The following is a 15599-nucleotide window of genomic DNA, read 5'->3' as shown; positions in this document are numbered from 1 at the left end:
CATTAGTAAACATAGTCTTACACAGGATCCAATTCGTACTCATCAACAGTTGGTATCATACACTCATCGTTATCAATCTAACAAGCATGGCAAGTTAATAGATATTCCCTCCGCAAGGGAGGCACGAATTTTAAGAAAAATTGTGTTGTTTATTTAGTTAATGGAGAAAGAAGCTCACAAATGAAGAAAAATGGAAAAAGTTAATTAAGTTAGCGGTGAAGAATGAGGCTCACATGTTAATGAGTGGAAAAAGGAACCCACAAATTTACTAAAAATAGATTATGACAACTTTTTATGGACGGACTAAAATAATACTTAAATTATGACAATATTTGGTAGACGAATGGAGTATATCATATTCATAAGATTTTTTGTTAGAAAGTCGCATTAATGGAGTAGAAAAGCCCGCAATATTAAGTTGTGTCTTCTGGCTTACGCTTCCGTGGATGTTTTACTTTCTTTCACTTCGTTCCTCCACTAGGGCCTTTACGCCACATGATCGGAATGAGAGGTTCATAAGAGAAAATGCACTAAGTTAGAACTCTTATAATAAGCATTGCTTACTAATGACTTACTCACCAAGCATATTCTAACCCTCCTAAACTAGCTAGTAAGTAGTAAGTACTAACAAAAGACGTCACTTGTGTTTTGATTTAGTGAATACTAACAAAAGACATCACTTAATTATGTTATCAAAACACATCGAACTACTATATATATACCACAACAAGCACTTGTTGTAAAATTGAATCCATCACATAAAGTGGACAGCTCCAAACTCGAAATTGCATCTCTAATTTCCAATAATTAAGAGATGAAAACTACTAGGTACTTTTCCTTTTTATTGAGAAACGAAAACTAGGTAGTAAGGTCATATTTGCAATCCCAAGTTTTTGGGCTCAATTTGTTCACGCCCCTCGATCTCGGCGGACTCAACTTTATACACATACTTGTTGGAGGCCAAGAGAAAGACGACCAAATTGAGGGCCGACAGCAAGAAAAGGAAGCCATAGTAATAGTCCAAATGCGAGTCATTCACATTCTTCCCGATCCAGCTCTTCCCCTCCCGGCCCCTCCCGGTGACCTTGTCCACCACCGTCACCAGAAAGCTGTTCAAGAAGTTCCCGACGCCGATGCCGCTGGTGAAGAAGGTCGTCCCGAGGCTCTGCATGTCCTCGGGCGACTGGTCGTAGAAGAACTCGAGCAGGCCGATGGCATTGAAGACGTCGGCGATGCCCAGCAGCACGTACTGCGGCAGCAGGCTGAAGATGCTCATGGGGACCACCTGGTCGGGGCCGGTGATCCCGTGGGCCGCGGCCACCCTCATGCGCCGGACCTCGACGGCGTAGGCGACGGCGATGGCGAGGATCTGGATGACGAAGCCGATGCCCAGGCGCTGGAGGAGGGTGATGCCGCGGGGGTTGCCCGTGCGGCGGTGCATGAGGGGGACGAAGTAGCGGTCGTACATGGGGACGGAGACCAGCATGGAGAGCGTGACGAAGCTGCCGAGGGAGGCCGCCGGGATCTGGAAGGTGGGGCCCAGGTGCCGGTCCAGGGTGGTGCCCTGCTTCACGAACAGGGTGTTGATCTGGGCCCATATGGTGCTCGGGATTAGGGTCACTGCCCATATCATGCACATGCCCACCACTAACTTCGCCTCCTCCACTTGAGTCACGCTGCATGCTTGCCTTCTTGACTTCTCGCTCTTGATTGCAGCCATGTCTAAAAATCTGCTTTCTCACCATCACAAATACTAATCAACTTTTATCCTAATTCGAAATACTGAACCTAATTAATCACTATAAAATCAAAAAATTACTCTATTAATTAATGGAAAGAATAATTTATAACCTGAACTATTTCTGAATTTCAGTTTACCATCTCAATTTTTGATTTATTTTTTTATATGTCTTCAACTTTGAGATATCGTTTAATTATAGTCACAATCACGTCGAAATTATAGCAGTTGCCACAAAACTAGAACTTAATATATTTTACGCTGAAAGGAATTTCCAACGATAGGTAGCCATCGTCTAGGATCGCCGGTGTGGTGGGAATCATACTTGATAGTGGACGCCGTTGCACTAGCTTCTAGGCGCAACCTACCGTTGAAAATCTCCTTCAGCGTAGAATACATTAGACTCTGATTTAGTGGCAACTGATCATCGTTCAGGTGTAATTTCAACAAATATAAACTACTTCCACAATTTTGACGTGATCGTAGCTATAACTAAATAAATTTTCATAGTTTAAACCATATAAAAGGTAAATAAAAATTAACAGTAAGTTGAAATATGCTCAATTAGTTGATCGGACTATAAATTATAATTAATCAAACTTAAAATACTTATCATTAATCACACATATATAAGCGGAAAACCAAAACTTTGGATTGAGGATTTATGTGGTTCAACTAAAAGATAGTACTATTATCAACGGCCAAAGACAACTACGATCGATCAACATTAAGGCGAAGTAACTAACGACAACAACATTGATGAGTTGGGTCCACTTTGATATTTTTACTCTATGTGATATAGATGGGTTCAATAATTCATTGTATTGATCACAAACCCTTCAACTTCACTTGAGATTTGTTGTGACCAATTTAGAAGTTTTATTCTTACTTCTTAGGCATGTGGAACACGAATTATGGACCATTCTACAATTATGCATATACGGAGGAATGGTGGGCTACAATTTCTGGTGCGACTAACTTTTCACTTTCAAAAAGAAAGAAGAAAGCAATGAATTGAGTCTTGGGGAAATCAAGTACGCAAATATTAATTTCGAGTTTTTATTAGTATTTAATGATTTTACTTCTGTTTTTTTGTTTCCATTGTCGTGGAACATGGTAAGGCCATTAAAATTTTACAAATGCTCTACCATCAGGCGTCAAGAGAGCTGACACGAAAAAATATATAGGTTTTCGAAAAATAACAATAACATTGTTCCTCAAATAACTTCTCAACTTTCTTTTTCGGTGTTTCACCAAAAGAAATTTTACTTTTATTTTTGGACACTACCCCATGACAATAAATTTCCCATTTACCTTTAGATTTTTCCTTTTCACTATTTTCATCATTCTTAATAAACTCAACAACTTTATCTTAAAACTCGTGCCCCTCTCTCCTAGTAAAAAGTTTTTTGGGGATCAATGCATTATATAACAAATTTATTTAAAATTAATGGTCCATTCTAGCTCATGAAAAAAAGAATATTTGCCACTTTATTTTTTACAAAATAAGTATAACCAAAAGGTCACTTTATAATAAAAATACCTTCGCTACTATACCGAAAAGGTTGACGAGTTTAGTTAATATATACTACAGACAAACTGATTAAATTATAGCAACAATATTCACTTTGATCCCCGAATAATTGTTTTAACTTGAAATTTAAAGAATAATATGTCTAACTATCAAGTTTACTTTGTCCAATTTTTCAGAACTGCAATGAATTTACACTCTTTAATTATATTTTCGCAATGATTAGAGATAAAAAGAGCAAATTTCATTACTTTTTTGGACGGCTGAGACATTCGCTTATTCAGAGACAGAGATGATAAGTACTTATACTACAAAGTTACTATTAAAACATTACAGCTCATAAATTTTAAAACATTACAGCTCATTGTCATCCATTATTATTATAATAATTTTTGATATATTATATAAGCGAATAAATAAATTTAAAGACCATACGACGGTGGACTCGAACCCAAGACCTCAAGTCATGGGCATTAATCATCTACCGTTAGGTCAACACACACACACATTGTCATCCATTAATTAATTCATCTTAGAGGACGTTTGAGCTTATTTTCGAAAATTTATAAATTTGAATATCTTAATTATACATAAAATATTTTAAGAGCTTATAAGATGTTAGAATTTGGATATAATGAATATAAGTTACGGAGACAATTGTGAGCTATAGACAAAAAATTCTAATAAAATAGATGTAAAATTAAAATGATATTATAATAAGGTTATTTGTGTGAAATAATGATTGTTTATTAGATTATGAAAATATTTGTTGAGATTGAGAAACTTATTTCTTGGGTAATTCATAATTTACTTTAATAATTTATAAATTATTTAATAATCTATTTTGTCAAATATCAGTATTTTGCAAGAACTTATAAGTTCTTAGATAGTTATAACTCATAAACTATTGTATACGTACGCTCAACCAACCACCCCATTAATCTCCAATGAAGTCATGGCCATAGGTTAGTCGACACCCTAGCACCTTTTATCAATACCAATTGAGGATATACGTGACAAAAATAGGATCGATAGAGTTGGCACAGAAAGAAAGTTAAGTTAACGAATTAATACTAACAAAAATATAATTACGACATAAACTAGCTGGCTAGGAGAAAGTTTGTTGGTGGACCAAATGAAACACTTTAAGGGAAACAAAAACGTAATCACGAGCGCGTGTTGCTCAAGCGATATAAAGTAGTTAATATCTAAGGTCAAGGTCTTGGATCTGAGTTCATCGAGGCGCAATCAACTATATTGTGGTCACCAATAAATAAAAAATTCTGATATAATTCATCTATATATTCTCTAGATATATTTGTTTTTTGATATATCAACGGTAGATGCATAATTTAAATTTTCAACTTTAACGTACGAGTCAGCACAAATAAAATATGTGGTGCGCCATAAATTAAAATGGGAAATTACCTGAAGACCGGAGTGTGATGGACTCGACGTTTTCTGGTAGTGATGTAGTAGTGCTGGTCGAGTTCATGAAGCTCGGAAGGGTGGGCGGGGCGCTCAAGCCTGGCGTTGGCGACGGCCGTGACGACAACTCGTAGGATGTCTCCGGCAGGTTTGTTAGTCCGCCTAACCTTGTGGCGGTACAAGGGGGTTCCGATGTAAAAGATTATCAAGGACAAGATGAGGCCGACGGTGGGGATTCCATATCCCAGTCCCCACCCCAAGTTCTCTTGAATGTAGACGAGGCCGAGCGTCGCGAACAAGGCGCCGGTGAAGGCGCTGAACATCCACCAGTTGAAGAAGGAGGCCTTGAGCTTCTTCTCATGGGGGTTTAGATCGTCGAATTGGTCGGCGCCGAATGTGGAGATGTTAGGCTTTGTGCCGCCGGCGCCTATGCCTATTATGTAGAGGGATGTGTAGAAGAATGCGATCTGCGTTGTGGTAGCCTTGCTGCACACTCCGTTTTCGCAACTAGGCTTCAACAACTTGATCGACACCGCCATTGTTAGAAGGACCATCCCCTGCTCAAAACATAGATTTCAATAAAATAATCACAAAATTAATTAGTAATATTATAATTAAGACGTCATTTTTATCTAAGTGTCTCACAATTTCGTATATGCCATGCTGTTTGGCTTAGGGTGTAAACAAACCAAGCCGCTCGCGAACTATTCGGAGCTCGGCTCAAAAAAAGCTCGTTCAAGTTCATTTAGAGAAGCTCGATAAATAAACAAACCAAACTTGAGCTTAGTAGTATTCGGCTCGTTAACTCGTGACCATGTTCGTCAAGTGATTCAGCTTGAAAAATATAAATTATTAGTATATACAACTTATATTTATCCACTAAAATTAATAATAATTGTATTAAATCTCTAATTAATTTTATTTTTCATAAGAAAATAATTAATATATTTATTATTTTACATAAAATAATCAATATTTTGAATATAAATATAAATTTAGAAAGTTCGTATAGACTCGATTAGGCTCGTGAGCCGCTCGCGAGCCTCAAAGTATTCGGTAAGTAAAGTTCGGGATTCGATTCGATACTAAACAAATCAAACTTGAGCACACCACTATTCGACTCGGTTCGATTACACCCCTTTGGCTAGTTTAATAATATTTATTAAAAAAATTGTTATAATAGTATGAATTAGAGTACTTAACTATTACTTTCTCTGTTTCACTTTAATAAGCTTACTTCTTTTGGGCACGATGATTAAGAAACTTACTTTTGATGAGGAAAGTGGTGTGGACCACACCAATTAAATACAACTTTTTTTATTCAAAATGGAAAACGAGCATATTCTAGTGGGACGTCCCTAAAAGAAAAATGAGCCTATTAGAGTGGGATGGAGGAAATATTTCAGAAAAAAAAAAATGATCAATTCTAATGATAAATTATTTTCTAATAAAAGTAAAATTAAATAACAAAAAAATAATTATATATCTAATTAAATGGGTAGAGGGTTATAACTGATTTAACTGATTTTTGGTTTGAAATTGCCGGTCGACATAAAGACTACCAAGAAACTCATTTTAAGTCTATAAAGAGAAAAGAATAAAAACAAGAGAAATTAATTTACAAGAAATAAGTAAGTCACATTCCCATCAAAGATGAATGACGCATCAACCTCAACCAACCCATGGATTTATTTATGTGGATATCACATATGATATAAGGTGCCTCAGCAACATGTGGAGAACCTAATTACAGATCATTAGGAACACCATTAAATTGTGGCCCCCACAAACAAAAATCCGAGTCTTGTATTGGCCAGTTGGGTTAGGTACACTCTAATATTGACCAAACAAATGGAGTAGCATTGATGGTTGCACTTAGGTGGACAACGTGAAAACCTCACTAACCAATACCCAATTCCCACATAATACAAAAAAAAAAAAAAAAAAAAAAAGGGCAGCCATTGTCACCTTACAAAATTTCACGAAAAGAAATTCTAATATTATAAAAAGAAATTAAATATAAACATAAAGTATATTAAGGATTGATTGTTGACTTTAATTAATACAATCTTGTACTGAATTTGCAGATACCACGTTATTTTACAAAAATGTAATTAATTAGGACATGATGTTTCAATTTTGAGCAATTATAACATGTTCTACTTTTCCCGATTAGTGTGATCCCACGAGAATAGCATGTCTTGATGAAAAATATTGAAGATGTTATAATTGCATAATTAAAATTAAGATACTTACAATGACATAAATCAAAGATGAGATGGTGAAAGTCCAGAAGCGGCCCAAGTAGGAATCGGCGATGTATGCACCAAGAATGGGTGTGATCCAAACAGCTCCGGACCAGTTGTTCACGTTTCTAACTGATGAAACCGTGTCTTCATGGAGTTGAGTTGTCAAGTATACCACCAAATTTGAAGCAATACCATAGAACGCCATTCGTTCGAACGCTTCGTAACCTACATATATAAATCAAATTAATCAAACAAATAAATTAATCAACTCGGATATTTATTCCAATATACCAGTTTAAGTTATGTATAACTAAAAAATTTTGAAAAGCGCATGCAATTTTATGTCACGAAATTCACAAGAATAAGAAATATATATGGCGAGATGATGTATAAATCTAGTAAATTTAGATAGTGATAAAATCCTGCAATTGACATGAAACCAAAGGGAACTCGGGCTTTTTAATTTCATTCCATCGAGTCGAGTCGAGAAGATATTAATTAAAGCTTACCGACGAGGAAAGCACAAGCTTTCCATTTGCCGGTCTTGTCGGCGATGGCGGGGCGGCCGCGGAGATCGACTGTGCCGTCTTGTGTGTAGCCTTTGGAATCCATGAACGATCAAACAATAAATGTGCAATATTAGTTGATAGAATAGTGGGTGTATATAATGAGGATGTGAATTAAGGGAGTGGGAAAGTGTGGAGGGTTATAAGTAGGCGGTGCGGTATGCAAGATTCTGCTACCGCTGTCGCTGTGAATCACTTCCTCGGCTGCTCCCTTCTTTAAGGGGATAATGCTCATCATATATTATAGCAAAGGATAAATGCTAGTTGCTTGGGTCGAGTCAACTGGTTGAATTTACTGGATCGGGTTCGATTGAATTGGGTCGGGTCTAAATTTATTGGGTCCATGAATGGATGCCTTTAAATAATTTTAAAGATTGAATGTGCTTTAGATACGTTCCAAGATAGTAAAATTCACTTTAAAAATTAACATTGTATGGGGAGCCTTTGATGGAATTCGGTGAGGAGTTCGATGTTAGGATTTCATAGTAACTATATTTCAAAAATTAATATGCAAATTTTAATTTATCACTATCACAAAACATATGAACTGCACGTAAGATTATGCAGAAAATCGGGCCCTGCATTATTCCTGAGTTCGATTATTGACCTAAGTATAACTGAATCTTGAATCGCTAATTTCGATGTAGATGGCTAGACTTTTCGCTGTTCTTTTATTCAGTCAACCTCCAAATTCTCTAGTGAATTCAAATCCGTCAGAATATTTTGGAGTCCTGTTTGACCCTTCAAAATATCTCATTTGCTTCTCGGCCCAGAAATACAATCTCTTTGTCTTTGAAAGAGCTCTCCGTGATCACCTTAATTGACTTAATCGGAGTTCAATAAAAAAAGTTATGATAATTTTACAAAAAATTGCCAAAACCTGTTTCATGCAAAAAATTATTTTCTCGAATTTTGTGTGATGTGGTGCTTCAAATCCTTTCATGAGATTGATTCAAGTAGGGCTAGGAAGTTCGGGATTGGGTATAGGGTACCCGATTATACAACCCGAAAAAATCGGGTATCGGATACCCTATTCCCGAAAAATTCAGGATCGGGATCGGGTATTTAGGATATGAAAAAATCGGGTATCGGATGATGAGGAGTAAAGTGTGTATGCATTTGGAGTACAACAAAGGTTATGGGGCAGAGCTGGATTCCATCAGGGGAGAATCGCCTAAATTAGTATTCCCCGAGGAGCTGCCACCCAGTGAAGACATTTGTGGACTTTAAGTGACGTTTCTACTATGTAAGCGGGCAGCGCTGCTGGTGACGACTACGCTGGAACATGTCAGCACTGGATAACAAGATAAAGTCGACAAACTAATGACGTGATTCTATAGCTACTAACGCAAAGCTCTTTTCTCTAACTAATATGGCGATCGTACAAGAGCCTAAAATGACTTCTCTACCCCTCTTGTATTTCTCTATAAATAATAGTTTCACCTCCTATTGTAAACAACAACGAATATTGAATACAACAGACCTATTCTTTCTTTTACATGCTTGTCTGAAACTCTCAACGTTCTTTACACTACAGGTGAAATACTTTATCTCCCATTATAAAATATAATTAACGAACTCATCATCGGGTATACCCGAAATACCCAAATTATTTATTGAATATATTTTAAATTATTTAATTAAATTTAATATGAAATTTAAAACTAAAACTAAAGTCTAAAATCGGGTATTAGGGTACCCGAATACCCTATTAAGGGTATATTTTTGATTTTTTTTTTAAATAGAGGCTATATTTTTTATTTTATTTTAAGAAAATCGGGTATTAGGGTACCCCAATACCCTATTAAGCCAAATCGGGTAATTCAGGTACCCTAATACCCGATTTACCCGAATTTACAGTTTGACTTTAAAAATTGTCATTTTGACCGAGTAATTTAGGGTACCCGAATACCCGACTCGGGTATTAGAGTACCCGATTAAAAATTCGGGTTCGGGATCGGGTATCTCTCCTCGTCCTTATTTGGGGTCGGGTACCCGATTTTTTCGGGTAGGGTGTTCGCTATTTGTTTTCATCATGCCGCAAGTATACGGGTAGTTGCAATATATGGAAGCAAGGTCGTATCCCACAAGGATTAGTAGTTCAATCTAGTGATTATCCTAATTCATTTTACTAAGACTATTTAGACTAAATAATGGAGTGATTGGTTTGATTATCTAACTAAAGACTTAACAAGTTCAAAGACAAATAAATCAAATAACCAAGGTGGATTAATATGATGATTAAGATGATTTAGGGACTAGACATGGATTAGTAATGGACCTCAAATTAGCTCAACATTAGTCTTGATATTACCTATTATCTAGAGTGATCTCCCAACTAGTTCTAGCCCCCTCCCGGACGACTAAAACGGTAGATTACGGGTCATAGTTACCGTCCCCGGTTAACTTCTAACCTATAACTCCCAAAAGCACAACAAAGATCGATAAACTCTCACCCAACTCTCAACCTCCCAGTTTATTGAGTCGATATGTTTCAAACACCTAATCTATTGCAATTATCCTCTCCCGATTCAAATTACAAATTAGAAATGCATAAAGAGTGGCCAACACTTCATACAAGGAATAAAACTAGGGCTTGAAAAGATAATGGAGAAGGGGTAAAATAGTCATTTCAAAAATTTAATTTTTTTTTAATACCGAAAATCTATTTTTTTGTCGCGGCCGTCATCAAAATTATGCATATAACATGAACACCAATATGTATAAAGGTAAACACAAATATGCATGACGCTGGATAAAAATATGTATGGGAAAGTATCAGTATGCAAACCCTCTGGTATCTCTCGCTGTCGAATAATGCTATGCATATTTGTGTGTAACGTTATACATATTTCTGTTTTTCTTTATGCATATTCATGTTAAACTATATGCATAATACTATGCGACACCGTCAGGTAGCTCTTGCCGCTGGTCACTTACGGGTCACATACTGATACTTTCTCATGCATATTTCTATCCATCGTCATGTATATTTGGGTTTATGTTTATGCATATCGGTGTACAATTATATGCATAATTTTGACGATGGTCATGAGAAAAAATGGGTTTTCGGTAATATATATATGATTTTTTTATAATTTTAAAATAACTATTTTATCCCTCCGTGTTTTTCCCTTGGAAGACTTTGAATGGTCTTGGGAGGCTGCTGTCACGTGGCGCGCTCCACGTGGTCCGTGGTCCCATTGTAAGCAGAGACGGATCTACATGTATTGCTATGGGGGCACGTGCCCCCACAATTATTTATTTATTTTCACTAATTATATTTATATATATATATATAATTAAAGTATATAATAAATAAGCAAATTCTTAAATCTTCAATCCACTATAAATATAAGTATTCCTTAATTTGAAAAAGTATTTTCTGCAATGAATATCATAAAGAACTGCCTATACGATCGGATGAGAGATAAATAAATGAATGATAATTTAATTCTATATAAAAAGAGATTTTTGATAGTTGATCATGCAAATATTTCCATCAATAAAAACGCGTAGATTTTAATTCTATATACTAGTAATTTTTTAACGTATTTCATATTTTGTAATATGTTTATATTTTGTGCCCCCACAATAAAAATTTTCTGGATCCGTCCCTGATTGTAAGGCAGACCGCTAGTTACTACGTACTGTTATAAGGAAATGAATCTACATAATTCACTCCCTATATATATATATATACACGGACTTCTTTTTTCCTAAGGTATTAGATTAATTATTCGACATAAGGGCAGTATCATCGAGGAAAAGTTTGGCCAATTGATTTAAACGTGAAAATAGCAAATAAAATAAATGAAAAAAATGAGACCACTTGTAGCGGAAGACACCCAAAGATCGTTGTCTGTATGTATACACAACATAAGTTGATGCAAAAACTGTTGCTTGGAAGCGAGGGCAGTGTGCAGCAACATTCGTTTCATCGTTTGCTTCATTGGCGTCAAACCTAGCTATCAATCATACTCCTATAATATTGAACCTATATATGTTCGATAACCCTTTCACACTTATTGTCAAGAAAATGAACCAAATGGTGAAAGTCACTTTTCGTTTCTTTTATATATATATATATATATATATATATATATATATATATATATTGAGAGAAAGGTTCCATCGAAAAATCTATATGTGTTTAGAATTAAAAAATAATCTTAGCCTTTGATTTCTTGCAATCCAACGGCAGCAATTAATCCCATTTCATCCGTCAATTTTATTAAAAAGGATACGTTATTGCCGGAAAATACATATAGTTTGTTAATTTTCTGGTTTATAACATGATCTTATAATTTGACCAAAAAATACATTAATTTTCAATTTAATCATAATTATAACATGACCTTATAGTCTGATCAGAAAATACACCAAGTTTCAATTTAATCTCAATTATAACATGGCTTTATTTAGATTATTGTTCATCATAGATGTATTAATATTTATTGTAATTTCATATTAAATTGTTATATATAAAATATTGTTAACAATTGACTTATTTATTTTTATAAAAATTAAGTTAGATGATTAATTATTTTATAATAATTATTTCGTAATATATATATATATATATCAAGATATTATATTGATGGTTTAAAAATACATACATATATATATATATATTTCTACATTTTCAACACACAAATGCATATATATTTTAATATTCTATTAATATATTACATATATATTAAGTATTTATCTATTTAAATTATGAAATTATAAAATATTAGGACCAATAAATAATTTAGGTACATATATAATAGGAACTATGTTAAAAAATAAATAATATTATATACTATTATTTACATATAGATGTATATTCATAAAATATATATATCTGTATGTATATAGTATATTGTGAGATGAAAAGAAAATTAAAAATATTTAATGTTAAACTTTGATATTATTATACTGAATTAATTATAAGGTCATGTTATAATTATAATTAAATTGAAAATTTTTGTATTTTCTAGTCAAGCTACAAAGTCATGTTATAATTACGATTAAATTAAAAATTAGTGTATTTTCTTGTCAAACTATAAGATCATGTTATAAATCAGAAAATTGACAAACTATGAGTATTTTCAAGCAATAATCCCTATTGTAAATTACTTAATAAGCCTAATCGATAGTTACTATAATAAATCTAAACCAAATCTAAATATTTTTGGAAGACTTTTTTAAATGTACAATTTTCATTCCTCAACAATTATTTATGGAAGATTTTTTGTTATATATGCATCTCTTTCTCATGCCATTATTTCTTGTCCTAACTATTCTACAAATTTCCCAAATTTTAATTTTATATTTAGTTTGAAGTGTATTACTCCTATTTGTTTGCAGCAATCGTATTTATTGTTCGTTATATTTTTTAGGGTTAATTGCATATAAATTATTGAACTTTCAACAAATTCTTATTTTGCACATGAACTTTAAAATCTTTATTAAAATTACTCAACTATTAATTTCTTCTCATTTTGCATATTTGTCCATTTTTAGACCAAACTTTGGGTCTGAAATGACGTCGTTTTTATCCAACTATACATTACAACGTCAGTTCTAATTTTTCACACGGTCATATTTATGATACGCATATATATTCATGTCAAGCGAATATATTTGTGTCATGTCAACACGATGAAAAATGGGCAAATATGCAAAATGAGAATTTGTTGAAAGTTCAGTAATGTATATGTAATTAACCCTATTTTTTAATATGTTCTATAAAATTATATTGATCATAAGATATATATATATACCCTATATAGGGTTGCGCTAAAATAAGACTCAATCTTATACTATAAAATAAGACTCAATATCAACTCTTCATCTCAATTAGATCAACGGACAAATGTTGTTTTAAATGGGTTATCCGAATTGTTAAAGGAGGTTAATAATGTAATTACATTTCCATTAATTAATATGTATCCCACTATTTATGGGAACACATATTCCATATCTTAATTAACCAAGTCATTTGCGCTGTATGAAAATTTATTTATGCATTTTATTTATGCCTTTTTATATGAATATTTAAGTATACCTATATGAATGTTTTTGATTCTTTACATAGTTTCTGTAACAATTTTATTTCTATTTGATACTTTAAGTCCATGAATTTTTCACATTTTATGCGCGAATATTTTAACATACATATATCAATATTTTAAGTATATATGTATGAATATTTTAAATTATACCTATATGAATTTTTATGTACGAATTTTTGTTCTATATGACCCTTTGAGTCAGTGAGTTTTGCATATTTTCTGTATGAATATTTTTATTATAAATGTATGAACATTTTATTATACTCTTGCATCTCCTGCGTAGTCACAATCAAATTAACAAACCAAAAAAACAGAATTAGCCTAAAACACAATTATACAACATAATTTACCTCACAAATAATAATATATAATAAAGATGTTTAAGATGGTTCATTCATCTGAACTAAAATATTCATTCTGCCAACATCAATATTAAATTATAAAAAAATTAATACAAACACATGTATATACATAATTAGTCTTCAGGAAAAAATCATACCACACGCCTATTTATTCATGTAAATAGTACACAACTAATAATTCATTAACTATTATGAAATAATTCATACATTCCCATGTATTATTCATAACAAAATACCATTTATATGTACACAATGAAAAAAAAATCAAAGTTTTATTGATATCATCAGAAAGATTCGGTGAAAATTTAGGTAGGGAATCATTTATTACTATAATTTCTTCTCTCCCTTAAATATACCCAGAAGTAATCATTGCAAATCTTCAGTTTCCTATTTAATTGATGCTTGAAATTCGAAAACGAAAAAATAGATGATTTAGAAAGTCAAATTCATATGGGCAATTATACCCTTACGTCAGCCACGCATCTGCATAATTTAACTTATTAAATGAACTTTACAATCCCTTAAAAATGCAATCCAGCCGTCGATAATGAATGATCAATGGTCATGATTTAGTCTTATATTATAGACTAAGGGAAGACCATTGAATAGCACTACCCTATATATATATATATATATATATATATATATAGGAATGAGATCATATAGATCCCAATGCTTATAATAGATCCCTAAATTCAAATCTTGACCACACATTTATGACATGTGGCGCATCAAGATGGTGACACGTGGCAAGGATTCCGAGGCAAAATCTGGAGGGGTAAAATTGGAATGTAATTTTTGGATTTAATAATTAAAAAAATATATATATATTTTTTAGATTTTCTCAAAATAGATATATTTTAGATGCATATAGTTTCACACAAAGATGCATAAAGTTTTCACATGAAATGCATAACTTTGAACAGAAAAATGCATTTAATTTTTCCCGTTTTGGTATTTTCACTACCCCACCCCATACCACCCCCCAATCCAGCCCACACCACCCCCCAACCCTCCCCATTACCACCCCCCAAAAATATGCATGTTTCACATGCATATAAAATCAAACAAAAATGCATAAAGTTTTCACATAAAAATGCATTAAATTATACAAAAAATGCATTTCATTTTAATAAATCTGGTAGTTTCGCCACCCCACCCCTGCCCCTGCCCCCTGCCCCCCCACCCCACCCACCCCCCAATTTTTTTTTTTTTCAAAAACTGATTTTCTAATTGCTGGCCCACCCCCACCCCCCACCCCCCCCAAAAATTTTTTTTTTTTATTTTTTTAAAAACTAATTTCAAAAAAAAAATTTGGGGGGGGGGGTGGGGGGTGGGTGGGTGGGGGGGTCAGTGGTCAGAAAATCAGTTTTTGAGAAAATAAAAAAATAATAAAAAAAAATTTGGTGGGGGGGTGGGTGGCGGGGGGGTGGGTGGGGGGTGGGGGTAGGGGGTGGGTGGGGGTGGGGTTCTGGGGTGGGGTGGGGTTCTGGGGTGTGGGGGGTGGGGTTGGGGTGGGGTGAAATCTTATGCATATTTATATGAAACTTTATGCATTTTTATATGAAAGTTCATGCATTCTCGTATGAAACTTTATGCATCTAAAATATACATATTTTGAGAAAGTATAATTTTTTTTTTTTTGAATTTCGAAAATTACATT

The 15599-nt window shown here is 33.7% G+C and overlaps 1 protein-coding gene across 2 annotated transcripts; it reads right to left on the bottom strand.

Annotated features, from left to right (window-relative positions):
• Positions 1-661: 661 nt before the first annotated feature.
• On the bottom strand, positions 662-7884 carry LOC131006400 (protein NRT1/ PTR FAMILY 5.1). Of its 2 annotated transcripts, XM_057933565.1 has the most exons (4): positions 7456-7884; positions 6954-7171; positions 4698-5254; positions 662-1730 (listed from the first exon to the last, which is right to left on the bottom strand). In XM_057933565.1, the coding sequence occupies exons 1-4, from the start codon at positions 7556-7558 to the stop codon at positions 872-874; spliced, it is 1737 nt and encodes a 578-aa protein (XP_057789548.1). In that variant the 5' UTR covers positions 7559-7884; the 3' UTR covers positions 662-871. The 2 variants fall into 2 exon arrangements, with proteins under 2 accessions (XP_057789548.1, XP_057789549.1); XM_057933566.1 differs by lacking the exons at positions 6954-7171; positions 7456-7884 and adding an exon at positions 6320-6432.
• Positions 7885-15599: the final 7715 nt, after the last annotated feature.

The sequence above is a fragment of the Salvia miltiorrhiza genome, chromosome 1 (assembly GCF_028751815.1).
Source record: "Salvia miltiorrhiza cultivar Shanhuang (shh) chromosome 1, IMPLAD_Smil_shh, whole genome shotgun sequence".
Taxonomy (NCBI): domain Eukaryota; kingdom Viridiplantae; phylum Streptophyta; class Magnoliopsida; order Lamiales; family Lamiaceae; genus Salvia; species Salvia miltiorrhiza.
This window is presented reverse-complemented; position numbering and strand designations above follow the sequence as displayed.

Bases quoted from the DNA above. Each gene is read 5' to 3' on its own strand.
- LOC131006400 (XM_057933565.1), bottom strand. From the start codon at position 7,558: ATGGATTCCAAAGGCTACACACAAGACGGCACAGTCGATCTCCGCGGC. The intron at 7,172-7,455 runs GTAAGCTTTAAT...TTATATATGTAG, and splicing joins AGCTTGTGCTTTCCTCGTCG to GTTACGAAGCGTTCGAACGA. The intron at 5,255-6,953 runs GTAAGTATCTTA...TGTTTTGAGCAG, and splicing joins CATCTTTGATTTATGTCATT to GGGATGGTCCTTCTAACAAT.